This window comes from Rattus norvegicus, chromosome 7 (assembly GCF_021556685.1).
Source record: "Rattus norvegicus strain SHRSP/BbbUtx chromosome 7, alternate assembly SHRSP_T2T, whole genome shotgun sequence".
NCBI classification, from domain to species: Eukaryota; Metazoa; Chordata; class Mammalia; order Rodentia; family Muridae; genus Rattus; species Rattus norvegicus.
Window position 1 is genome coordinate 115,227,966 of NC_141540.1, and position 26,096 is coordinate 115,254,061.

The following is a 26,096-nucleotide window of genomic DNA, read 5'->3' on the forward strand; positions in this document are numbered from 1 at the left end:
GCTTTGCATGGGTTCCTAGGAACTGATGTGGGTGGAGCCTGCTAGGGTCTCCCCTCCTGGCTCCAGAGATGGGTGCTCTGGGAGGGCTCCAAGAAGGCCCTGGATGTGTTATATATAGACTTCTCCGAAAGGCTTGGGGCCCTGCCAGCTCTAGCAGGTGCCCCCAGGCTTAGCTAGAGGCCCCAGCATGCAGGGGGGCGGGTGTCACTTGGAGCCCCGGTTGCAGCCCTGGCTGGTGCAGTATCTCAGAAATTGCTGGGCCTGTCGCTAACAAACCCTTTTCTAGACAACTGGTAGGCTATCAGACATGGTTTGATGTGCTTTTTCCTAGCTACCTGGGACTGGGATCAGCAGGGTCTCTGGGGGTGGGCAAATCTCCAAACATGGTCTAGCCCCCTGGCTGTGTGACTTGGGTGATCTTCTTAACATCTCTGAGTTGCTGGATGCCAGTGCCTTGTAGAGGGTTCAGTGTTTACTGTCAGGATGGGAACTAGTGGAACAGCTGAGGCCGTGGGATTGGTCAGCATCAATGCAGTTACCGTGGTGGGTTTATAGGGTGGTATAATCTGGGGATCTCAGGTGGCTGCCTGGCTTTCTGGGGGTGAGTCAGGATGGGGCTGCAGTGGGATGCTCCAGCCCTACTTAATCTGTGCCGGGCGAGAATGGGGGACAGTAGGCTCTGCTGTGTGGGGCTGGCTAATGAGACTTCTCTCGGGAGTATTAGGAGCATGCCCTTTCCTGGCTTCGGCCCAGCCTTTCAGGGACCATTGCTCTCCCCAGCACCAACTACTGATTGCAGGGCCAGGCCTCTGTCTGGGAGCCGGGCTTGGGCCAGGGTTCCCAGCAAGGCAAAGTCTCTGGGGATTCTGTGAGCCGGAACTCAACAAGCCCAGCTCCAGAAGGCTCCCAGGGCCATGCAGCCACTGGGGCAGGTGTGGACTGACACGCTGGAGAGCATAGGGTTCCTGCCTGGGATGCCCCAGGGCAAAACCAGGATTCTGCCTGGTCAGTGGAGCCCAGGAGAAGACCCTGCTAAGGGGATGCCCTGGAAGGCTTCAGGAGAGCTGGGTGGGTATCAGTTGCCTTGGAGATGAGCCAGTATCTAGGAGGCTCTCATCTCTTGTATGACTCAGTTCAACCGTGCGAAGGTTCAGTGCCTCAGTTTCTTCAGCTGTAGTCTGGTAGTGGTGGCTCTTAAGGTGAAGTGAGGGTTAGCGCTGCTGAGCATACAGTAGCTGCTCGGTGAATGCCTCTGAAGCTGGAGAGCTGGAAGGGTTCCTCCAGGCCGGTGGCTCCTCTGAAGAGGGAGGTCTCCGGCCTAGCAGGATGCAGAGGGGATGGCAGGCGGGTCCGCGGTGGTCCTCTCCCTTCCTCCTTCCTCTTCCTCTACTGGCCGCGCCTTTGTTTGCGTGCTATCTTTAGGCAGCAGGTGCGGGAGCCGCTGTGAGTCGGGTCGCCCGCCGGTCACCGCCCCCCCACGTGACGCCGGGCGCTATAAATAGCTGGGCGGCGGGCGGCGGGCATCCGCCCGGAGCCGGCGCCGCTGCGGAGGGCGCGCGCGGGTCCCGGCCCGGCCGGCCGGCGCATGGAGGCGGCCGCACGCCTGCGGGCGCGGGTGAGCCGGGCTGCGGGCGGCGGGGACCCAGCCTCGAGGACGCTCCCGAACCCTAACCCTACTGGGATGGGCCCTGCACGGGATGGCGGCTCCCTGGCGTGCTGGGTGGGAAGCCCCGCTGAGGTCCGGGAGCTGTGTGCGCTCCCCTCGCCCTACCACGGGTCCTTGGGGGTCCCTAGCCCATCCAAGGAGCACTCTTACCTGTCTTGACAGCACAGAGCCCTGAACCCTGTGACCCCTGACTCCCGAGTGTCACACAGGGTCCCATTTAGGTCCCTTGTGAAGCTAGATGCACTCCCACCCCATCACTCGAGGGTGGGGCCTCTGTGAACCTCCGTGTCTTCTTCTTTTTTTTCTGGGGTTCAAGTGTTCTCTGATTACTAGACTCGATGTTGAGAAAACCCGTGTGGCTGGACGGCCGGCGCTGGCCAGGGTCCAGAGAAGTTCCTTCCACGCCCCTCTGGCCCATGTTTTCATCTGGCAAACAGGGATAAAAATGGGTCTTGAAAAACATGCGGGTTCTGGGAGCAGCTGAGGGCTCAGGATACTGCTAGAGGAGACTGGGCAGGGATGGAGAGGGTCAGTTGGAGAAAGGGCCCGGGCCATAGTAGGACCATAAGCACGATGGGTGGGGAGGATGTGGTGGCTTGACTGAGTGCCTGGATCCACAAGGGGAGCTCAGTTTCTGCTCACAACTAGAGCTGCTGGGATAGGGGTGTAGGTAGCCTGTGGCCCACAAGCCTTGGGTCAGGCCTTCTAGAATGCAGTAGGGACCTCTAAGGTAGAGGCTCACACCCCGTTCTCTGCAACTCCTGTTTTGCTCTCCGGGCTTCTCAACCCCGTAGAAGTGATGTGTGCAGCCTGGCGTGGTGGCACATGCCTCTTTAATCCTAGCACTCGGTAGGCAGAGCCAGGTAAATCTCTGTGAGTTTGAGATCAGCCTGGTCTACAGGGTGCGTTTCAGGCAGCAGGACAGGGACAGAGAAAGACTGTCTCCAAAGCGGGTGAAGGGAGTGATGTGTCAAAGGAGGGGCTCCCTTTGGGGGGCAGCCACCGTGTGGTTGAGCCTGGGTAGACTCAGGCTTGCTGTGGGCATGCCTTTTTGCCCACACTTAGGGGTGTGGCCCAGACTGCAGTGAACTGTGCAGGTATGATAAGAGGCAGTCCAGCGTGGTGACACCTACACCTGGACCCCTGCCTCCATCCTCTCAGCCCTGGGGGAACATTAGAGGTGGTCCAGGCTTTCTTTACCCAGATGTTACAGCCCCACCTCCACCCCTACAGTAGCTGCTAGGTGCATTCAGTTTCCTTGGCTTCCTGGGGCCTTCTCTTCTTTTCTTCTCTACACACAAGGGCATTGCAGTGTGCACACATGGGATGCCCCTCCCAGGAGGCCCCGGGTGTTTGTGTCATAGCATGAGAGAAGACTTTCCTTGCTTACACCGGGCTAGTCGTGGCTCTGCATGCACAGGGGTTGAGAACCTGGCCCATTAAAGCAGGCACAGGACTCCTTTTTGCCCTCCTCCAATGTGCCCCTCCATCTTGGTCCTTCCAGAAGGGCGGCAAGGACTGTCTGTGAGCCGTAGCACTGACTTGGAGTGGAGTGCTGAGCTGTTCTCAGGGGTAGAAGGTGGTAAGTGAGGACTCTGCGCTATCTGGTACAGTGGAGCCTTGAACAAGGCAAGCCTTGAACCTTTGCCCGAAGCTCGGGACCAGACTCCTGTGCTGGGCTGAGGTTCTGCGGGCCTGGTTTGCTTGGTGGGCAGCTGGAGAAGTGGGTGCTGGGGCACAGGCAGAGAGGTGAGAGGTCTGGGCATAACTCTTCCAGATGGGATCCAGGAGGGACCTTCCTTTCGGAAAGATGAATGCTGGGTGGGGGGTGGGCTGCGTCCAGGGGCTCAGGCTCTACTAACTACCGGGTCATAGCCCAAGGGACTGTGGCGCCATCTTGTCCAACCCTCATTGTGTAGATGGGAACCAGGTCCAGAGAGGCCAGTGACATGCCCAAGGTCTCCCAGGCCCTCCAGGGGGTGGCAGGTAGCTGGCGGTTCCTCTGGTTCCTTGCTGCCAGTATATTTTTGGAGGGAAAGGTGGGGTGAGTGGGTTGAGGCTGATGTCCTCCAATAGTGTCCTTCCCCTGGGTCCTGTCAATGGTGTGACTCCCTTCCTGGCCACCTGTGCTGTCACCTCCTTGGCATGAGCCTGGCAGCTGGCTCCTTGGCCTGTGGTCTCTTGCAAGGAGAATGTCTTGTTTACCTCCAGTGCCTGGCAAGTACCAGTAAGTAGAGATTGGGTAGAGATTGCAGGAAGCCTGAGGGGCAGCGACTGAGGCCACTCACCCCTGTTCCTCTGTCAGTACCCACTGTCCCCGAGACCTGCCCTTACAGAACGATCTGAGCTTTACATTGTTCTGTGGCCAGCAGTCCCAAGAGAAGAACCACAGCCCTCACGGGTTGTGAGATGGGGGGCCAGGCTCCCTGGCCCGACCTCTGTTGCTGTAGATGTACTCTGCTGGTGGGGTTCACATGCTCCTGGGGCGAGGCCTGATACCTTCTTCACCCTGTCTTGTGGCTGTGTGTCACTCTCCTGTCACCACAGGGGCCTGGGGTCGCCTTGGCAGGAGCTGTCTGTTCTTTTGTGTCTTAACATGTAGAATCTAAGGAACTCCCATTTCTTCCCTGCCCCTCCCGTAGATTGTGCCTTCTGAAGACCAGGGTGCGATTGATGGAGGAGCCCCAGGAGGGCAGCTCTGACTACTGCCGTTCCCAACATCGTGGGTGCTGCCGCTGAGGAGGCCCGTGCACCTCTGGCCCTCACCATTGCCCTTGCTTCCCAATGGCCTCTGCTGCCAGGCCGGAGGCCAGCACTGCTGCCTGAGCCCGCTGCCCCTCTCCAGGACTCGCCGTTCCCTGATGGGGTAACGTGACAGACCGGACCAGAGGCTGCCTGCCTACCACGGCAGAGTTGGTTGAGTTCAAGTTCATTTTTCCTTTGGTCCTGAGTGCTGGGGCCCAACTCTGACCAAAGGGGACACTCACTCCTCTATCCACCGATGCAGAGAGGGTGTCTCCAGCGACAGCCCCATCGAGGACACTGCTCTGCGGCCAGAGTCACCAACCCCAAGTTCTCGTTGCTCGTTTTTTTTGGTTGTTGTTATTTTTATTTTTGCATCCTCCTAACTACTCCACTCTGAGGGACAGGACCTTGGAGCTGCCCATCTTGCTGCGGGGTGGGGGAGGGGTGTGTTTGTTTCTTTTTCTTTTCTTTTTTTTTTTTTAGAATTGGGGTTTTTTGGAATCATCCACCACCAGGCAGCTTCCTCTCCCTCTCCCAAGTTATTTGCACAATATTTGTGCGGGGTGTAGGGGCGAGGTTTTAAGAAGTCTTTTCTTTTCGGACAAGCACGGGGATCTCACTGGACTTGGTGTGGGGGCCTGGGGGACCCCCCGTGCAGCCCTTGCTGGCTAGTCCTCTCTGGGTCCCCGGAGGAGGCATGGCCCGCATGAACCGGCCTGCACCTGTGGAGGTGAGCTACCGACACATGCGTTTCCTCATCACCCACAACCCCAGCAATGCCACCCTCAGCACGTTCATCGAGGTGAGTGGGCCCTCAGGGCTGGGTGGGCATCCTGCATGGCTCAGGGTGTGATGGGTGCTGATGACCAGCTGGCTTTCCTGGAGGACTGGCAGCGTTCAGGCTTGGGAGAGTGGACATTGTCTAGGCCGCGGTTGTCCAGACCCTGGGCGACCTCAGCCTCTGCAGAAATCGAGCAAATAAAGAGGCCGACGGGGTTGGGGATTTACCTCAGTGGTAGAGCGCTTGCTTAGCAAGCGCAAGGCCCTGAGTTCGGTCCCCAGCTCCGGGGGGGGGGGGGGGGGAGGCCGAGCGAGGAGGGAAGGAGACGGGCAGGTGGAAGAGGGGCTGGGAGAACTACCCCATGGCTATTTCAGCCCCCAAGCTCAGGTGTTAGGAAGTCTTAGGAGAGTGACGTCGCAGTCCGCAGAGGTCAGGCATGGAGAGCCCGCAGGTGTCTGCTGTCTGTAGTCACCCTCACTTCACCCCTAGATGTGACCGAGTATTTTTTTTCCAGCCTGTGGGGGGTTGGGAGGAGGAGTTGTGGCTGTCAGCATGGCCTCCTTGCTGCAGGTCTGGAGCTGCATGCTCTCAGTTCTCTTCTTCTCTGTGGCATGAGCTAAGCCCCATGGGCTTCTGGGTAGACTGCGCAGAGGAGGGCAGTGGACACCCTAAGTCAGGGAACTGGGGCCCGGGACACATAGCTGGGTGCTACCCCAGGGAAGACTGCCCCTCTTGCAGTTGAGAACCTTTGTGACAGCAAATGAGGAGCTAGAAGACAGACAGACAGACAGACAGACAGGCAGACAGACAGACAGAAAACAAACCACCATGAGTGACTAGGTATGTGACCTGCGCTCAGTATGTGACCAAAGTCAAGGCTTCCTATATGACCAGGGCCAGGGCCATATAGTGTATAAGCATCATCAGGGCTCCAGATGTGAGCAGGGTTGGGTCTAAGCCCTGAGCTGGTGGTGGCTTTCTCCCTGACGGACTGCAGCATCCGCATGGTCTCCAAGCTGGACACTCCCTCGTTTTTCTTGCACTCTCAGAATAGTTGGGGCTTGGCCTTGCGGTGGCTGTGTTGTTCCCATCACATGGCCAGCCAGGCCGTCATCCCTCACCACTCCCAAAATATCCACTGGGAGCAGGTAGGTGGGGGTTGGCCCTGCTTGTGGCTGTGGGTATAAATACCCCATGTTGGCTGTGAGCTGAGTGAACTTTTCTCTGGAGGAACGGGGCTTTCCCAATGGCATTTGAGTGGTGCCACCCAGCTGGCGCTAAGGTTCCAACTCCTGAGGTCTGCATGCTGGAGACTCAGAAGGGCCTTGGTGGAGTCCACACATGAAGCCAACCTGCTGGGAACCTAGTGGCTTTATCTGGAGACCCAGGCTTTGCTGTTAATACCCTTTGTCCTAGTTGCTACAGAGGTGTGAGGGATGGGGGAGGGGAGGGGCTTGAATCAGAGCGGGTGAGCTGTGCTTTAGTAAACACAGACGTTCCCCTTCCCTTCTTCAGGTGGGGCAAGGACAGCTGACCTTGGAGGTACCAGCAGGCTACCCTGCTAGTCACTAAGTATCCTAGGCCACCTGTTGATTTATGAAACCTGCTCATCTCAGGGGAAGCAGTATGAGGGGACACAGCTCTCTTTAGGAGTTCCAGAGGGGGTAGGCCTGTGGGGACTCAGCATGGGCAGAGCCCTGGTCTAGAGCCAGTTCGGGATTCTGAACTGCCCCATCTACCCCTCTTTCTACCCCAGGACCTGAAGAAGTATGGGGCTACCACTGTGGTGCGTGTGTGCGAAGTGACCTATGACAAGACCCCTCTGGAGAAGGACGGCATCACTGTTGTGGTGAGGGACATGTGGTTTGGGACACTGTGGCTGCCCTAAGCAAGGTCTGGGCAGGAGATCTGGGACTCTTCCCTGTGAAGCTGGGGCCTCTCCTGCCACCTGACAGATCCTGAGCTATGTATCTGTGCCTGTGCTGGTGTGCGGGACAGATGACTGTGAGGAAGTCATCACCCCTGCACCCATCTTCCCTGACTAGCCCTGAGGGGGAGGTCACACACACTTGGTGCTATTGGATCTTCGAAGCACTTGGCTTGTCTGTGTTGGAGCCTGTGGGTCCTACCAGGTGCTCCAAGTCCATTGGCAGCCTGTATGTAGCCTCTGTGTGGCTCCTTTTTGGAGCCGGTGAGGCTCGAAGTCAGACATTCTCTTAGACCCCAGCAGAGAGGCGGGAGAGCTCGCCTGGGGGAATGGCATTCCTCTAAAGGTGCTGATCCTCTCACCTGCTGGGTGTATTTGGCACTGTGGGTTGAGGCTTGAGCCCTGACAGGCAGCCCTGGAGACCTGCAGTACATAGAGCTCTGTTGTACAGGTGAGGTGGGGCTCAGCATGTGCTTGCCTGGCTATGCTTTGCTATGGCTCCCAGGGGCCTCTCTTCAGCCTCTCATGGCCTGCCATGTGGGAGCCCATCTCCTGGCAGCAGTGGGTCCCGGGAGATGCTGTGCAGAGGCCATGGTCCTAGCTGCTGTTTCCTTAGCTTCCTTACCCTGGGGGCTCAGCTAAGGGGAGGAGGAGCAACTTTGTGGAACTGGTCATAGTGCTGGGAGGCCAGAGGAGAGACAGCCATAGGAGCCGCCTCTAGCCTATTGCAGTTTCCTGGAACAAGGCCTCTCTTCCCAGTGCAGAGCTCAGATGAGCCACGCCTTACGCAGCAGACCCTGGCTGACTGTGCAGAGGCCCTGGCGCCCAGCCCACAGCACCATAGTGACTCTAGTTCACCCCACTGTGGGGACCCTGTGTCAATGGGGTCTCAAATCCACTGCCTATCAGTTTGTAGAGGAAGAAGACCTTGGGCTCTCTCAGGCCTGGGGGAGGGGAGGGAGTCCTGTTGAGCCTTCCCTCCTGTGAGGTCCTGCAAGCCCAGGGCCTCCCATACTGTGGTTGTTTAGGGGAATGTGAGCACGAGGCAAAGGTATATCAGCATCTCTCAGTGCAAGGTTGCCCCAGCGGACCTCCTTCCTTTGTCACAGGAGGGATTTGGGTTAGACTCAGGATGGCCACTTAAACTGGAGGCCTCTAGGAGCTTCTGTTTGGAGGCAGAGACCCCAAGGACTCTTTCCCAACATCTAGCTCCTGAAGACCCATGTTGGTTCACCCGTTCGTACCAATAGGTTCAAAATGGTCCCTTCTCCATCTTCCCCACATCTTCCCCACACCAAGCTCCAGCATACCCTGGGCTGGAGCCTTCTCCTTGTGGGCTAGCCTCTGCCTCCCACATGGAAGTCTTAAGGGACAAGGGAAGGAAAACTAACATCCCTAGGGCAAGTCCTCAGGCCTCTTCCTCTGCAGGACTGGCCCTTTGATGATGGGGCGCCCCCTCCTGGCAAGGTGGTAGAGGACTGGCTGAGCCTGCTGAAGGCCAAGTTCTACAATGACCCGGGCAGCTGCGTAGCTGTGCACTGTGTGGCGGGCCTGGGAAGGTAAGTGACAGGTGGGGCTCATGTTGCTGTTGGAGGCTCCGCTTACACCCCTGTAGTCTAACTTTATTGCTTCGTGCATTTGGATGTGGGTTACATCTGCTATACCTAAGGCCCGGAGAGGGCTTCCTGTTCTGATCCAGTCACTGCACCTCATGCAGAAAAAGAGCTGCCACAAAGACATGCTGGTCATCCAGGCCTGACCCCAGCTTGGGAGAGAACAGCTGCTCACACTAGATGGAAATGAGCCAGGCAGGAGAGCGTCCCCGGACACTCGGATTGCAGGAGGGCTGGAGGGCGGACTCATTCAGTATGCACATAGTTCTTTTTCTAGGTGCTTAGGCACAGAGAGGTTGTCTGCATCCCTCAGGCTGAACAGGAGGGGCCAGACCTGTCTGGAGTCCGTGCTCTCCAAGGGCAACTGAGGGAATTGGGGGTCAGTTATGCCCTCATGCCCCGTGTCTTTGTCAGGTAGCACGAGGCAGGGGGATGAGAAAGGGTGCGGAATCTCAGGGAACTTCAGCTCTGCTTGTTCCCACAGGGCTCCAGTGCTCGTGGCTCTCGCTCTCATCGAGAGTGGGATGAAGTACGAGGATGCCATCCAGTTCATCCGACAGTGAGTAGCCAATGTGTGGGCGGAGCTTTAGCGCGTGTGGGCGGGGCTTAGGGAATGGGGCGGGTCTTGATAGCTGGGCGGGGCTGAGGCTGTCCCTGTGGCCTTTCCTTGCCCCTCGCCTCTCACTTCTGTAGCCTTTCCTGTGAAGTCCCCTTCTCTACTCTCCCTGGATGCTTCCAGGCCGATACCTCCTTGTGGTATGGTAGCCTTCCTGGAGGACCCCCATCTTCCTGATCTTTCTGGGCAAAGACTGCACAGCTGACACTGTACCCCTAGCCTGTGGCATGTGTGGGACATATCTATGTATAGGCACCTCTGTGCTGCCTGAAATAGGCACAGCCATCTCTTGTTTCCCTGGGGCAGTCCCATAATGGCTGTAGTAGTACGGCCTACTGGTCTGCAGAGGTCCGTAGGGGAGCCTGGGCTATGCAGACTGGTGTGCAACCTGAAGAACGGCACTAAATACAGACTCACAGTTCTCTTGTACAGCACTGAGGAGGTGCTGGCTGGCTAGGGAGAGATGCGCTCCCCAGCCTTCACGAAGCCCAGGCCTCCCTGTTTTCCCTGGAGCACCAGCTTAGTCTTATTTCCTGTGGGTCTGTCCAGTCAAGGCCTCCAGGGTCTGGAGCTCCCAGGGGCAAGCAAGGTGTCCAAGCCAGACTTCATGACCCAGCGTTTGTCCTTGTCTGCAGGAAGCGCCGTGGGGCCATCAACAGCAAGCAGCTCACCTACCTGGAGAAGTACCGGCCTAAGCAGAGACTGAGATTCAAAGACCCACACACGCACAAGACCAGATGCTGCGTCATGTAGTGCGGGTTCTGGCTCTGTACGCCCTGTACTCCATTACATCAGGGTCTAAGGAGTCCAACGGCTGTGTGCGTTCCTGCTCTGTCCCCATCTGTGCCCACGGCTGTCTTTCTGAGGCCGTCCCTGGACCTTCTGCCAGTCCTGTCCAACCCCTCCACCCACTGCCCGGGCCTCTTCCCCCTGGCCTGTGTATCGCAGGTGGGCTCTTTTTAACCACTGGGCCGAGAGCCTCAGCGGCGGCGCCCTCACCCTCACCTTTCTCCAGCACCTTTGTTACCAGGTGCTCTGGACTCTCAAGGCAATAAATCAGGAGCTGTGGATGTGTGTGAAGAGTGATGCAGAGCCAGGAATGGGGTGTGGGTCCTGGGAGGCCATGGTCTCCATCTCTTCCGTCCTATTGCTGCTGCTGCTGCTGTGCGCCTCCTTGGCGCCCTCTGGTGTCCATACAGTGCTCTGCACCCTGCCTTGTTTAAGCTCTTGACACATCAGCACCGAGCCACAGCTTGGACTGGTGACAGTTGAGGACTGAATCACCTCTTCAGGTTAGAGCAGGGGTCACTTGCAACGTTCAGTGACCTCCATTCCCCACCTTCATGCGACCAGTGGTTTGGGGTACAGGTAGATCTGAGTGTGGTGGACTTGGGTGACGTGGGTCTGCTTAGGACACCCTCATCCTGCTCATAAGTTCTGAGCAGTGGGCTGGCTGGCCCTTCCCTTAGCCGAGTAAAGGGTGGCACGAGGGACAGTGTCAGTGTGGATGTACCGTCTGTCTTACGGCATGGACACACTTCTGGACGTGATCCTCAGGCCTTTGTAGACCCAGTCCCTGCTGTGCCCAGAACAGACCCAAGGTGCCTGTAATTACTGCCTGCTCGGATGGTTCCCTTTTCAAGTTCCACCTAACTGTGGACTAGGTCCCAGAAACCATTAGGGCCCACGTAGACTCCCAGCAATCCCTGTTCCTGCCTGCCCCAGTAAGGCAGGCAGTGGCAAGGTGCAGCCAGACTCAGTCGTGGTGACCTTGTATGTGCTGGAAACTCACTACCCCTGTGGCATATCTGCACAGAATCACTGTTTTTTTTCTTTCAGTCTGCCATGTAGGCTTGCTTTTTTTTTAATCTAAAAATCTTTTTATTATCTATTTGATGTATGAGTGCTCTCCTGCATGCACACCCGCATGCCAGAAGAGGGCATCAGATCCCCTTATAGATGGTCTTGAGCCACCATGTGGTTGCTGGGAATTAAACTCAGGACCCCTAGAGGAGCAGCCTGTGTTCCTAACCGCTGAGCCATCTCACCAGCCCCTGCTGCCCAAGTTTTAAGCCCAATGTCACTGTCCCAAGAAGCACATAGTTTAGGGACTTGGAGAGACACACAGTGTTGGGGATGCACCCAGCTGAGGGCATGGGGACGTCTACCTAGCAGAGACTTTGTAAGGCCTGGGGGATGTAGTGTGGAGGCTCTTGGGTGGCAGGCACAGAGCCCAGGATAGGAGGGCTAGCTAGAGGGGCCCTTGGTGGAGCTGGTGGGGGGCGGGTTCTGAGAATGCCAGGCTGTGAAGAGGTTCTCTAATCTCTGGGCCCACAGAGTCTGCCTGCCATTTCTTAAATAGGGACCGAGGCTGAGGAAGAGGCTCTGCCTGAGAAGGGATATGCCTGTGGGGCTCTCGGGGAGTTAGGTACACTCTTCTGGATTCTTGTAAATTTAAGAGGCCTCCCAGTGGGCTTTGTTTGGGGCTGGCAGGTGGGCCCTGCTGGAGAAATATGCTGCCCTGGGTAGAGAGGCCTACTGTAAGACCTCTATAAGGGGATCTGATGCCCTCTTGTGGCATGCCGTTCACTTCCACCGTATAGAGCTCTCATCTCGGGACTGTGCGGACTTTCAGGCCTCCCTCCTTGAGAGGAGGGAGGATGGCCTGCTCAGCTGTGGGCACTATGGCCCAGGCTCCGGTCATGTGGAGTTGATCCTACCCGTGAGCTGTCATTAGCAGAGTCTACCACAGAGCTTCCAGGTTGCCTCTGCCCTGCCTCTCCTCGTCTGTCACCGTCTCATGGAGTCCTGCTAGTATCTTCTCAGGGCTTGGCTTGGCCACTGCAGAGGGCTCGCGGGTGGTAGGCAGGAAGCTGGCAGCCATTCTGATCTTGCTTTTTGTTTTTATTTTGAATCTAGATTTTTCTTTCCAGTGAAAAAATGTACAACCAAGCTCTTAGGACAGGGTAGGGGCAGGGCTGTTCTGGGGGTAGAGGTGGGGAGGATGACTCAAAGTCACTGGTTGGGTCTGGCTGACACCTTCCAAAAGAACAAGAGCTGTCTGGTGGCAAATTCCCGGATGCCAGGTTCTGGGTCTTTTTTGAGGTCTTTAAAAGCTTCAGGAGAGAAAGGACAAGTCAGAGGTGACCCCGGCTTGAGAGTAACCCTCCACTGCCAACTCCAGTTCCTCTAGGCAGGAGGCTAAGAGGCCTCTTTCCATCAGCATGGAGTGCTTTGGTGGGGTGGGCTCTGTTCAGGAGGCCCCGGTCCCTTTCTGTGCCACCCACCATCTGCGACAGGAATGCTGCAAGAAGCTGGGAGGTATGGAGACAGGCCTAAGGTGTGGGCCACTTACTGGAGGACAACAGCTTGATGTCCTTGTCACTTAACATCTGTGACACGGCCTGGGGTTGGTAGCAGGTGGTGTACCCTGTGCAGGATGGAGAGAGAGACATGGCTGTTGGATGGAGGCTACTCAGCCCCAGGCCTTCGTTCCCACCCCAGTGGGGGGTGGATGAGATGAAATGAGGACCCCAAGCCTGGCCCATGCTGCCCACCTATAAAAAGAGCTGCCCAGGTCTTGATGTGGCGGTGATGGCTGTGCAGGTAGTTGATGGCTTGGGACAGGTGAATGCTGAATTCCTCCTGGCTGTGGGTCATCTGGCCAGAGGAGAGCTCGCCTGTCACTGCCATGGGCCTCAGTGACTGTTGACCTTTACCCTGCCAGCCTCACTTCTCTGGGAAGGAGAGTCCATGGGGGTGCAGCTATCTCAGGCCCCCACTACTGACCCTGCACCCTGGTCCCTCACCAGGCAGGTCCAGAGGAAGTGGCGGGCACTGAGGCCGTTCTCCCAGGCTAGAGTGCAGAACAGGGTGTGCCTTGGCTGCCAACGGAGCAACACAGCACAGCGGTAGAACGTGAACTTGGCCTGCTGCGGAGACAGCCATAGGAGGGGTCACCCACCACTCGTGTGTGACTGAGCCCCCGGGGTTTCCACTCCCCAAGACCACGGCTGCGATTAGCAGCTCAGCAGCTTTCTGTGCTGCTGTCTGGGAAGCTGCTCCCACCCTGGGGTCACAGTGCCCTGTGGAAGACAGGAGGATACCTAGCTCTGTCTGAGCTTTTTGGGGAGCTGGTTGCTATTGTCCCCTCCCCCAGTGTCAGGGACTCCAGAGAGTGGAGCACAGTAAGGCCGGCTGTATTCATGCATCACCAGGCACACTGTTTGTCCGTATCCCCACCATGCTCTGTTGTAGCTGGTAGATCCACAGATCTGACTGGCTGAATATGGCAGTGCGTGGGAGGGGACCATGATCTGGAGAGCCCTGTGGTGACTTGACCCCCTGCCACTACCCTCTATTCTATACCTGGTTGCCCTGTCCCTCTGCCAAGATGAAAGGCTTACAGGTTGGCACTGACCGTGACAACAGCTGGACACTGGTCCTTCAGGTGCAGGAGCAAAGGCACCATACTCTGGCATACTTGGGTCCGCAGGCCCCTGAGATTTCTGTCTGCCACCGTTGCCACCAGATCCCCAAACAGTGCCATAGCTGCTGCTCGAACTTTGTCCTGTTCCTATGACACAGGAACTTAGGTTCTAGTACTTCCCAGCTTGGAGCTCCCTTGTTTCCTCAGACTTCTTCTGTCAGGTTCGGGGACCCTGGGTAAGGTTGGTTCTCTTCCCTTGGACTCAGAGGAGTATTGGGCTTTCTCTCAGACAAGGCCTCAGGCCATCCTTCCATGGAATCACCCTGTCCTCTGTTGCCCACTGTCACCCTGACCATGAAGGTAGCTGGGTGACTTACTCCCCACATCCTAGTGGAGGGTGCAGTTATTTTGGGCACCTATCTGAGTGGTCTGTAGTAGGCCAGGACCCAGAGGGGTTGGACAAGCAGACTTGGCACTCTTCAGTCATGAAGAGGGCTGAGCACTGCCTGGTGGACACCTGGCTACATGTGGTGCACATCTGGCTACATCTGGTGCACCTGTGGGCTCACAGCTTGGCAGCTGCCTTAGGGTTCAGTGTCCAGGTGCACTGAGAAGGCAGAAGGGGTTGTGAGGCCCAAGGGAGGTGTGGGGAGGGCCCAGGGAATTAAGCCCAGCCACGCCTGGCTCTATTCTCACGTCATCAAAGAAGTAGCGGGTGTTGATAGCGATGCTGAGAGTCTGTGCACCTGCGCCCTGCATGCCCAGGCGGTGCAGAACGTCCGATACCATGCCCATAATGCCTACCACCACTGCCTCGCTCTTTTGGAAGAAGCCATTGAGGAAGGCTGGCAGCTGACTCTGGAGCAGGCTTTCCTGTGGGGACGGTAGTGGGCGGTGGGTGGAAGGCACAGGTCTGTCCCCTTCATCTGGCTTCACCTGGGGTACCTGACCTGAGCCTCCGCCCCTGTCTTTCCCTTGAGTCTGAGGTCTAGTCTGTTTGGATGGGGTTGGTGAATAGATGGGTAGGTGGAAGGATGATGAATGGGTTGGGTAGGTGTATGGGTAGATGGAGGAGTCCATACATGGAAAGATGTATTTGTGTGTGTGTGTGTGTGTGTGTGTGTGTGTGTGTGTGTGTGTATGTGTGTATGTATGTATGTATGCATGCATGTATGTGTATATGTATATATGTATGTATGCATGTTTGTATGTATGTATGTTTGTATGCATGCATGTATATGTATAGCATGTATGTGTATATGCATGTATGCATTCATGTATGTATGTGTATAGCATATATGTATGTGTGTATGCATGTATGTATGTGTATATGTATGTGTGTATATGTATGTGTGTATGTATGTGTGTATATGTTTGTATATGTGTGTATGTATGTGTATACGTATGTATGTGTGTATATGTATGTATGTGTGTATGCATGTATGTATGTGTATATGTATGTATATGTGTGTATGTATGTAAGTGTGTATGTATGTATGGAAGAGCACATGTATAGGTGGGTGGGTTAACAGGTTGGTGAGTGAGTGCTACACTGGGTTCACCCCACCCCATTATAAGCACCATCTGTGCTATATGCAGTGCAAGGGCTTTGCTGACCGTGGTCACTCTAATGGTTGGACTTGCCTTAACCATGTGCAGACCTCTACATCTAATGGAATTGGAGTGGAACAGGCTGATGGTCAAGGATGTTTTGGGGCCTCATTAGGATTTTAGTTCTGTGGCATTCTCATGATCACATTTTCTCTGAAGGCCCCACAGCAGCGACAGAAGGGGTTGCATACCTGTCACTCCCTAGGGTAGATGAGTGGACACTTCTCTACTAGTAAGGACACTTTCGCCTATCTCAGTATTTTTATTAGATGGAGTTAATAAACTAGCTCATAGGGTCGTGGCCTTAAGGGGGTGCTGCCGCTGCTTGTGATGGCTAATGGCAGTGGCTTGAGGGCTGACCATGGCCAGGGCGATGATCATGGCCACCAATGGTCTCATGACCTGCCTACCACACCAAGCAGGTTCAATTTCCATCCCATTCCACAGATGTGAATGCTGAGTGCTAAACAGGCCTTCTCACTAGAGTCTGGGAAGGGTGTTATCCAGGGCCTTAGGTCTTGTTCACTACATGGTGCCTGCAGTGAGGGAGGTGTCAGAAACCCTAGGGCCTGAACTTGAGAGGGGTGCAGAATGAGGGAAAGGCAGGTCCCCCAAAGGTACCATTGTAATCTTTCTTGCCCCAAGCTGTCTGTAAGGAGTATGGTTCGCTATGGTGAGAGCACAGGGCTCTTAGTTGGGACTTGAAACTTGAAGGATAAGGGACACATGGCTTTCAAGGGGGCCACTCTGCAGGGTGAAAGGTGCTGTCTGTCTGTCTCCTCAGTGGGCCTCTAGAGTTGTGCGGGAGAGTCTGTCCCCTTATGAGAAGGAGACATGTCCCTGGAGAACAGGAGTGCCCTCTTAAAATATGTCCATTTCTGAAGAGGAGGAAGCTGAGACCCAGGGAGGGAGAGTCAGTGTCCCAAGTGACAGAGCTAGGGTCCCAACCCACCCTTCCTGCTTGGGGCTGCATGTCCCTCTGGCTCTCACCTTCTCCGGGTGGAAGAGTATGTTTCCAAGGCCCTGCAGGCTGGCCACACGGATCTCAGAGCTGGGGTCCTGGAGGCTTTGAGCCAGTACAGTCAGGGCAGCCTGTTTAGAAAGCACCTCCAACAGGGCAGGACTATAGAGGAACTGGGGGCCCCGGAGAGCAAAGTGGCTCAGGCTTGGTACCTTCTCTTGGTTAGCCTATGTCTTTGTTGGGGGGCTGTGAGGCTTAGGCCTGTGTAGGGCTTGGGGAAGGATGGTTGGCTAGTCTCCCCAGGGTACCAGGGTTAAAAAGCATCTGAAACTTTTCAATGGTCAAACCCTTCTAGGTACGGCTGGTGAAACTGAGGCCTAGAGAGATTATTTAGCTAGTCTGGAGCCAACTTACACCCTTGGTAGGCTCATGGAACATGAAAACAGGGCCCCAGGAAGAGCACCTCACAAATCCTTCTGGTGGAGGGAGAGGAGGCACAAGAGCCCTTGCTTGGCTTAGACCCAGGTAGCTGGTACCAGATATAGAAGTGACCTCTCCTTCAAATCTCTGCCTTTGCCAGGTTCTAGGGTGGGAGTGGGTAGAGCCCGAGTTATATGTGAGCAGGATAGTGCCACACTTGAATATGGTCCCATGAGTCCATGCCCAAGGCTCATTAACTCTGCTTGGGTCATTGTGGACAGGGAAGGGTGGAGAGACAGGCCCCGGGCTATAGGCTGAGAAGCCTCAGAAGCCCCTGCAGACCTGGAAGGGGTCGGTCTGGGAAGCTATCCCCACAGGATGAGTGAGGTAAGCCATTTTGTCTGGGGGTCAGGCAGGTAGAGGGTGGGACAGACTACATGGAACCCTTGTTCCCTCCCTGCCTTACCTCAACGAGGAGCAGGATGGCCGTCTTCCTTTCTCGCTCCTGCTGGCTCTGCAGGTTGGGTAGCAAGTAGCCAAGAACTGCCTTGATCTGTGTGCAGTGGTTCTGCACCATGGCCCTGGGGGCAGGGCCTGGTTTGTGGGTACCGCCCACGAGTGTACCTTCTACCACCTCCCAGGCTGGCCAGGTTGTGTCTGTGTTCCTCTCCCATGTGCCAGGCCTGGGCTATGCATGGGGAAGGCAGAGGAGGAACAGCTAGACCTTGCTCCTGAGGTCCCAGGGCAGGGTGGATCTTGGGGAAAGAGTCTGCACCTGCACTCTCTTTGAGTGTGGCGCGTGCCTCTTGTGTTTCAGGGTGCTGTAAGCACACATGCAGATCCAAGGGATGCTGGCTTTGGGCTGCCCTTGGTGGCCTCAGATGATCCAGAAAGCTCAGTGGTATGGATCGCTGTGGTCCATATGCCCAGCCTTCCCTTCCCTTGCCCCACTAGTACCTGGCAAGGAGGCCCACGGCCTGTGGATAGGTGTGGATGGAGGTGAAGTATTCCCACGCACTCTGCAGTTCCAGGTGAGCAAAGTCATGCCAGTGTCCTGTGGTAGACAGCAGGCTCTTCAGCGCCTCCAGTGACGTGCTGCAGCCAAGCAGAGAGGCCAGGCTCTACCCAGAGCTGCAAATGCCACCTGAGCCTTCCCCTGCCCAGGGTGAGGAGGGCTGTGCTGGCACAAGGGCAGAGCTGAACACAATTGTCACTAGGACCTGCTTATGAAAGAAAGCATTTAATTAGGGGGTTTGCCATTTCAGAGAGTTAGTGGAGTTCATGGCTGGGAACGTGAACATGGCAGCAGCCAGCAGGCATGGTGCTGGAGCAGTAGCTGAGATCTTACATCTATCAGAGAGAGAGAGAGAGAGAGAGAGAGAGAGAGAGAGAGAGAGAGAGAGAGAGAGAGAGAGAGAGAGAGGGAGGGAGCGAGGGAGAGAGAGAGAGAGAGAGAGAGAGAGAGAGAGAGAGAGAGAGAGAGAGACTGGGAAGAGCTTGAGATAATGAAACCTCAAAACCCAACCACAACAAGGTCACACCTCCTAAGCTTTCCCAAACAGTTCTACAACTGGGGACCAAGCATTTAAAATGACTGAGTGCTCTGGGGCCATTCTCAAGCAGTCTGCCACAGTGGGAGACTTGGGGGACATGCTTTTTGGAACTGGTAGTCTGAGGCTCCTCTGACCAGTCGCAGGGAACCTGTGAGGGACCTCAGTGTCTAGTGTCTACCTAACACAAGCAGAAAGTGGGAGAATGCAAGTCCCATGAAGCCCAGGGTGGCCTGGCTCCTTGACTGTTGTTTCCATCCTTCTCCCTTAATGGCACAAACACCCGTGACCACAACCAGCAGACCCAGAGAGGGGAAACAAGGGGAGAACGGGGCTGCATGGATGATGGAGACCTCATACAAGGCCGAGTGAGCATGAAGAGAGACAGACGACTTCTTGGGGGACAGGCTGCAGGAGCAGCTTGTTTAATTGGGAGGTAACAAAGGCTTTTTAAACTTTTAGGGGTGTGTAGGGCTCTTGGGATGGGTGTACAGCATTGGTCAGGGGCGGGAGGGCCTAGATGCCTCATTTGCATAAGGAAGAATTCCATGTGCTTGTAAGAGGAGGGGCGGTTTAACCTGGAAGCGACTCCTTCTGGTGTGAGCAGACACGGGGGTGGGGGGTGGCACGGGGCTAAGTGTGCAGGACATGCAGGCCGGAGGCAGGGAGGGAGTCATTATACTTCCTACTGCTCTTGAGACAAGATTTCAGCGGTTGGACAAAACTTGACCCCACTCATACTCCAGACCAGCTCCTTCCGGTTCCATGGTTCCGTGGCCCCACACTTGACCGTTCGCCCTTGACCTGGTTGTTGGGAGTTCATGAGGCTAATGTGTGGGCTTGCTGTGCCTCAGGGCTGTCTAGGAGATCAGCACCATTTCAGGGTAGATTTGCAAAACCGAGTGTCAGAGGATAAAATTCCATTCTGAAAGACCCTGATGGTGACAACTTAAGGGCCACCTGGCTGAACTCTCTTCCCCGGCTGGCATTAAAAAGCAGTATCTTCTATATCAGTCACAGCTACAGAGGGGTGACAGATTTCAGAAGGGGGTGGGAGGGTATGTGCTTCATTTTGTGACACTCTGGAATCTTCTGATCTTGGGGCATCTTGGGCCCATGTGACAGCTTATTCTTTACGGATGATTTGTCTCCGTGGCCACAGCATGGCTTCAGAAAGATGACCATCAAGAGCTGTTGGGAATCTCTGCCTGGAGATTTCCGGGAGAAAATCACAGTCTCCAGAGGTCTACAACTCTCGCCCCCCTGTCCAGAATTCCCCAACGACAGGGTGCCATGTCAAGTTCTTGCATTCTTGTAAGCAGCAGAGAGAGCCCCTGGAGGAGACACCTGAGCCATAGGGCGGTGCCCCTGACCATCCAGAAGGTCACACTATCTCTTGTCAGACTCCCCACCGTCCAACATCCCAGTGGTGCCCGGACACAGTGCCATTCTCTACACCTGCTGAGGCTCCTCAGACAGAGGAGACAGTGCCTCTGTGCTTCTCGAGGGCTGACCAGACACCAGCATACACATCCACAGCCTTCAATGCCTTTCATTTTATTCTGTTTTTGTTTGCTAAATAAATAAATAATGTATAGGGTGTGTGTGTGTGCCGGCATGTGAGTCTGTGTGAACGTGGTTAGGAGTAGGCTACAATGTGTATGTGGTCAGGGACAACCACAGGGTGCCAGTCCTCACCTCTCACCTTGAGACAGGTTTGTTGCTGTGTCTGTGGACTCACAGGAATTCTCGTGTTTCAGTCTCTCGTCTCGCTGTCAGGTTTACCCATTTGCGCTAGTGTGTCCAGTAGCAGGATTCAAACTGAGGTCCTTAGGCTTGCCCAGCCAGTTACCCAATGAGCCATTTTTTTTCCCTAGCCCTTTATTTTTTTTTTTAAAACTAAGGTAAAGTGCAGTTCTCATTAGCTCACCATTATATTAATTTTAATTAAGCATGAGTCAGTGGCAGCGAGCTGCACTGCTATAATAACCTTTACTACCTCCCATCTTCCCAGATGCAGACTCCCACTAAACCCTGACTCCTGCCCCAACCCCGCCACAACCCAAGGCACGGCCCCTTCTGCCTTCCACTTCTCTAGGGACTTCGCAAGAGTAGAATTCCTTTAACTCTCCCTTTGAGCTTGCTCTGCAGCTGCTGGGATCACAGTGCTGTGCCACCTTGCTCAGCTGCTTTCTGTGTGATGACTGACTCATGTCTTTCAGGCTTGTCCATGATGTCCCATGTGTCAGAATTTCCTTTAATTTGGAGTGTTGTCTGTGATGGGCCATCTTGATTAGATTTATAAGCATCTTAGAAAATTAGAACATGCCTCTAGGTTCTCTGGTTCCTTCTGGTACACCACCCCTCTCTGCCTCTTGTCCACCAAGAAGTGGGAAACAGCCCCAGTCACATGTTCCTGTTGCCATGATAGTTCAGCCCGAGTACTGTGGGCCAAAGTGAAGAGTTCCTTCTTTAAGTTGCTTTCTATGTATTTGAACATAAAAGCGAGAAAGTAACTAATATATTATCCCATTGTCTGGATGGGTCACATTCTGTCCGTCTGTCCATCCCCGACTTGGCACATTTCCAGTTCTGGCCACTGTGAGTAGCATCTGTCAGTAAGTTTCTTAGACTCTCCTGAGGCTCTGCTTTTGATGTTTCTTGTCAGGTGGGATTGTTGGGCCATGTGGACATTCTCCAGGTATTTCCCTCCTGGAGATAAGTTCTCTGTATGTCCCAGGCTGGCCTGGTACTCACAATCCTTCTGACATGACAAGCACATGCCACCACACCTCATGCTACAGTTGGCTTTTCTGAGGTCCACACAGCTGCTCCATCTCACATCTCACTGCCACTGTGCAAGGTTTCGTTCCTCCACGTTGTTACCAAACACCGTGGAAATTTCTTCCTCCTCCATTTTCCTTTTTTTTTTTCCATTTAAAGACAAGATCTTGCAATGTAGCTCAGGCTAGCCTCAAGTTCAATGAGGCTAGCCTTGAACTCAGGACCCTCCTGGTTCAGGTGTGGAGCCCAGTGCTGAGATAAGTGTGCCCACACACCTGCTTCTCTTCTACCACTAGTCTTTGTCCCTCGGCTCAGCAGGGCAAAGGTCAACATCCAGGCTAGGATGAGAGTGAGTTGGAAATAGAGAAAGGACTCATCTCACGCGTTGTGGTGGAAGTAAGTGGGAAGTCCTCTGAGAGGCAGGGGACAGACACAGCCGAGAAACAGCCTGGGTGGTGGAAGTCTCCAGAGCGTGAGTATTTGTGAGCCAGGGTGGACCCACACCTGCCAAAGGCATGCTCTACCCAAAGCCCCACTCTTGAGTATAGGGCCCAGCTCAGCTGAACAGAGCATCAGGAACCTCCAGTGTCAAGTCTTACCTCCCCTGCCACCCAGTGTTCTGGGTCATTCACCCTGAGGAGCATCTACAGCCACTGATATACTCACCAGTGGCTTCATAGGTCCTCTCTCAGCGCCCCCTTTTCTCTCTCCACAGTGCCAGTCAGCCTGGCACAAGGTGTCAGGCCCTACACTGTGGTATATCTCACTGATGCCACCTACCCTTTGAGAGTGAAAGAACGCCAACAAACTTCCTACTGTCACCCTGCTCATGTGCCTGCTGGGTGGCCTGCCTATGACTGGGCTCCTTTGGTTGGTTCCTGCCAGGCTGCCTTCCTCTGGGGAGAGAGGCTCACGTCTTGTTCAGCTTGGGGTAGATATGGGAGCCATACTAGTCAATCAGGGCCTTGAATGCTCCCATTGGTTCAGGAATGGGTATAGGTCTAAATCTGGGTGAATCAGAGCTCAGGCACTCTACCCAGGGCATGTTTCAGGGCCTTTGGCTGCTTGGACTACCATTTAGGACCTGTGTGCGGTGTGGCCAGTGAGAACAGGGAGCCGAGGTAGAGAAGGATGCTCCTTGCGCTTTCCATTCACAGGGAAAGCCACCCATGAGCCAAGGAGGGTGGGACCTTCCTGAGGTGTAGAAGTAGACATTCCTGCCTTCTAGAACCTTCCGTCCATAGGGCGGAGACAACAAGCCAGCAAAGGAGCCGGGATATCAGTTACTAGATGTTGAGGGCTGGGTGGATGGTGGGGTAGGGGCTGAGGCAGGCGCTGCTGTTCATAGGGGTGACTGTGGAGGTCTTGACAGGTGACTCTGAGGTGAGCAGAGTTCTGAGGGCAGCAGGTGTTGGGGGAAGAGAAGCGGGGAGAAGCAGAAGGGAGGAAGCAGCCATCTTTGCAATTCTCCCCGGCTTGCTCTGGGAGGAGAATGTTTTCTTAGCTTATTAGGGAAGATTCATGTATTTTGCATGGTTGATGTGAATAAAAAAGATTTTGTACATATTGGAATTCAGAGGCACTGTGAGAAGTGACATTTTTTTTCCTTCCGTGACATGCCTCAGGGAGAGCTGTTAAAACTGACAAATTGCACGAAGCACATCGTCACAGAGACAAATGAAAAGAGTGAGCCCCAGTGGGTTTTAAAGACTTGCATATTGGATTTTGGGAAATAGGACCAGGCGCCAAGGGGAAGCCCAAGGGAAGCCTACCGTGGCAGGATGGAGTGTCCTTGAAATCCTGCCCACGTGGGGTGAGGAGTGGGCCATTACTGCCTATGACATTACATAGAGACAAATCACAGCCCACTCGGGCACCCACAGCATTGGCTATGGCGAGTGAGGGACGGATGGTCATCTGTGGTCCAGCTCACTGCCTCTTGGCTAGAGAGGTGTCAGAGCCACTCTGAGCCTCTGCTGGTCCATGTGTATGCTGTGGGGAGGGAGGGCTATGTCTTGGACCCATCACAAGGAGCACATAGATCAAGGCCAGGTGCCCTGCTGGGCGGCGGTGGTGCACACCTTTAATTCCAGCGCTCAGGAGGCGGAGGCAGGTGGATCGCTGAGTTCAAGGCCAGTTTGGTCTACAGAGAAAGTTCTAGAATAGTCAGGGCTACACAGAGACACTCTGCCTTGAAAGAAAAAAAAAACAAAAACAAAAAGGAAAGAAAGAAAAAGGAAAAGAATGTTCTCTGTGTCATAACTGGGTAGCCCTTGCTTAATACGTGTCTATGTGGCCCAGTACCCTCCCAGGGGGACAAAGAAAGCAGACACACACCTGTCTTTGGGACAGTTTGTGCTGGCTGCTATCCTGGACATGGGTGGAATTTGGGATCGTGACTATTATGAGATAATTGTCTGTACTGGCTGGTTTTGTGTGTCAACACGACACAAGCCAGATTCATCATAGAGAAAGGAGCCTCAGCTGAGGGAATGCCTCTTTGAGATCCAGCTGTAAGGCATTGTCTCAATTAGTGATCAATGGGGGGAGAGCCCAGCCCATAGTGGGTGGTTCCACTCCTGAGTAGGTGATCCTGGGTTCTTTAAGAAAGCAGGCTGGGCAAGCCATGTGAAGCAAACCAGTAAGAAACATCCTTACTTCTTACTTCTGTGCATCAGCTCCAAGCTCTAGGTTTCAACCCTGCTTGAGTTCCTGTCCTGATTCCTCTAGTCATGGACTATGGATCTGAAAGTGTAAGCCAAAAGAACCCTTTCCTCCTCAACTTGTTGTTTGGTCATAGAGTTTTTTGTCATAGCAATAGAAACTCTAAGACATTGTCCTTTTAAAGCTAGAGATATTTCCTCTATCCCCAACCATGCGGTGGAGATTTAAGTTATTAAGGGGGTCCAAACTCAGTGGTTTGTGTCCTTATAAGAAGTGGGCATTAGCCCAGCAATGGTGGCACATGCCTTTAATTCCAACACTCAGGAGGCAGAGGCAGAGGCAGAGGCAGAGGCAGAGGCAGAGGCAGAGGCAGAGGCAGAGGCAGAGGCAGAGGCAGAGGCAGAGGCAGAGGCAGAGGCAGAGGCAGAGGCAGAGGCAGAGGCAGAGGCAGAGGCAGAGGCAGAGGCAGAGGCAGAGGCAGAGGCAGAGGCAGAGGCAGAGGCAGGTGGATTTCTAAGAGTTTGGGGCCAGCCTGGTCTAAAGATTGAGTTCTAGGACAGCCAGGGTTACACGCAAAACTCTGTCTTGAAAAAAAATGTATTTAGACACAGGCAGAGGACAGTTTATGGGATGGTGGAAACTGAGATTAAAGTCTACAGCTTTGAGCTACAGACTACCAACATATCCTGGGGACAGAAAGCTAAGCGAGTAATAAAGAGCAGGCCTGCAGAGCCTCTGACTTTTGACTTCTGACTCCTGATCTGAACCATGACATTCTGCTGTCTAAGGTCCTCTGTGTGTGGGTGCACACACTTGTTTCTTGGGCAGGAAGCTAACTTTGTCCTGGGTAGTCATTCCTACTGGTGAGTGTTAAAGCCCGGGTTAGCTACCTCTGAGACCTTGGGGCTCACCTTTGAGGGTTTAGCACAGCTACCTCCTGGACCTCCTGCTCTTGCTCAGGCTCTGTGGGTTGGCTCAGCTCCAGGATATAGTGCATTTGGGCCAGATGGGCCAGGAACAGCTGGGGAAAAACATCCCGCACGGCTTTCTTGAACTCTCGAGCAAACTGTAGTTCGTGAATTGTGTTCATGGCCTGTTGGAGTTGGGTGAGTATGGATCTGAAGTGCTGGGATTCTGGCCCAGGATGCTTAGTCAAAACCCACACTCTATCACATCCCTCCCCTCCCCATTCAGAGGGCCCAAGGACCAAGTCTAAGTGTCCAGGCAGTGCCCCTTAACCTGTGCCAGCTTATGCCACTTGTGTAGTCTCCACTAGAGGCTCTGGACCAAGGCTTGGGCATTAGCAGAGCACTAGGCTCTGCTGCTATGTAGTGCTCCCCAAATGGTGCTCCCCAGCCTGTGCTCTTTAGCTGATGTTCTGTAGCCAGATGTGCTCCCCCAACCCATGATTCCTCAACCTGTGCATCAGCCTAAGCATTTCCTGCATTCTCAGTCTACAGGTCGCTGTCTGTCTGGGGAGGATTTGGGTGTGGGGAGGCAGCTGTGTGCTTTGGGCTATCACTTAGGTACTTTTGGGACCCAGGCTCTGAGAAAATTCTACACGGAGTTTGGCACAGCTATTGCCTTGCAAGAGCCTAGCCGAAGAAGACAGGTATAGACATGGCCACCTTAGCAAGCGGATGTCCTGGCTAGGGTGTGAAAGTGAGGTGTGGGCTAATGGAAAAAACTGGAGAGGGGAGCCTATAGGGACAGCGTTGCTGTCAACAGTATGGCTCCTCTGAGTCTCTGATGCCTATATAGGGGTCATGGCTTTGAGCCCCAAACTCTAGGCTTCTGTTTGTGCATTGTCAAAGGTCCCTCCAAGGCTACCTCATTCAGTCTTCTTAGCAGTCCTATGGGCAGACTGAAGACTGCTAAGGGCTCAGAGTTCTGAGCCAAGTCATTGGGAACTGAACCTGGGGGACAAGGTCTGTGAGTTCAGTCTAGGAGCTGGGTTGCCCTATGCCCTTCTCCTCCAGATAGAGAGTGGATTGGGTATCCGCCCCCTTCCCTGAAGCCTGGCACACTGATCTGGGTGCTCACACAGTTGCCTGCCAGGGATGGGGTCAGAGACTCACAGCCAGTGAACGCAAGTAGGACTTCTCCTTGGGATATGAACTGCCGTCACCGACACTAGGGGGCAGAGGCCTCTTCTGCAGCCAAGCCAGCAGCACAGTCAGAATCAGGTAGCTTGCAGGCTGTTCTGCTCCTAGGGCCCTCCACAGGCGAAAGGCTTGGCTGTGGATAGAGGGGGTAACTGTAAGTGTGGCACTGTGACCCAAGCCTGCTTGACTTGGGTAGTGGGCTCTTCGTCTAGGGCCCCAGTGAA

General features: G+C 54.7%; 2 protein-coding genes across 12 annotated transcripts in view; one reads left to right on the top strand and one right to left on the bottom strand.

Moving 5' to 3' along the window:
* The first annotated feature begins 203 nt into the window (after nucleotides 1-203).
* On the top strand, nucleotides 204-10,416 carry Ptp4a3 (protein tyrosine phosphatase 4A3). Of its 7 annotated transcripts, none has more exons than XM_087558067.1 (7): nucleotides 204-293; nucleotides 3,171-3,248; nucleotides 4,309-5,213; nucleotides 6,949-7,041; nucleotides 8,548-8,678; nucleotides 9,217-9,291; nucleotides 9,984-10,416. In XM_087558067.1, the coding sequence occupies exons 3-7, from the start codon at nucleotides 5,109-5,111 to the stop codon at nucleotides 10,099-10,101; spliced, it is 522 nt and encodes a 173-aa protein (XP_087414193.1). In that variant the 5' UTR covers nucleotides 204-293; nucleotides 3,171-3,248; nucleotides 4,309-5,108; the 3' UTR covers nucleotides 10,102-10,416.
* Nucleotides 10,417-12,237: 1,821 nt separating this feature from the next.
* Nucleotides 12,238-26,096, bottom strand: part of Mroh5 (maestro heat-like repeat family member 5) — a 67,137-nt gene continuing 53,278 nt past the window's right edge. Inside the window, 11 exon segments of one of the 5 annotated variants that reach the window (NM_001432528.1) lie at nucleotides 12,238-12,464; nucleotides 12,704-12,778; nucleotides 12,906-13,008; nucleotides 13,158-13,280; nucleotides 13,769-13,924; nucleotides 14,474-14,650; nucleotides 16,379-16,522; nucleotides 17,236-17,350; nucleotides 17,727-17,864; nucleotides 24,679-24,788; nucleotides 25,846-26,005. In NM_001432528.1, the coding sequence (NP_001419457.1) occupies nucleotides 12,364-12,464; nucleotides 12,704-12,778; nucleotides 12,906-13,008; nucleotides 13,158-13,280; nucleotides 13,769-13,924; nucleotides 14,474-14,650; nucleotides 16,379-16,522; nucleotides 17,236-17,350; nucleotides 17,727-17,864; nucleotides 24,679-24,788; nucleotides 25,846-26,005 (1,402 nt within the window). In that variant the 3' untranslated portion in view covers nucleotides 12,238-12,363. 5 annotated transcript variants of the gene reach the window in all.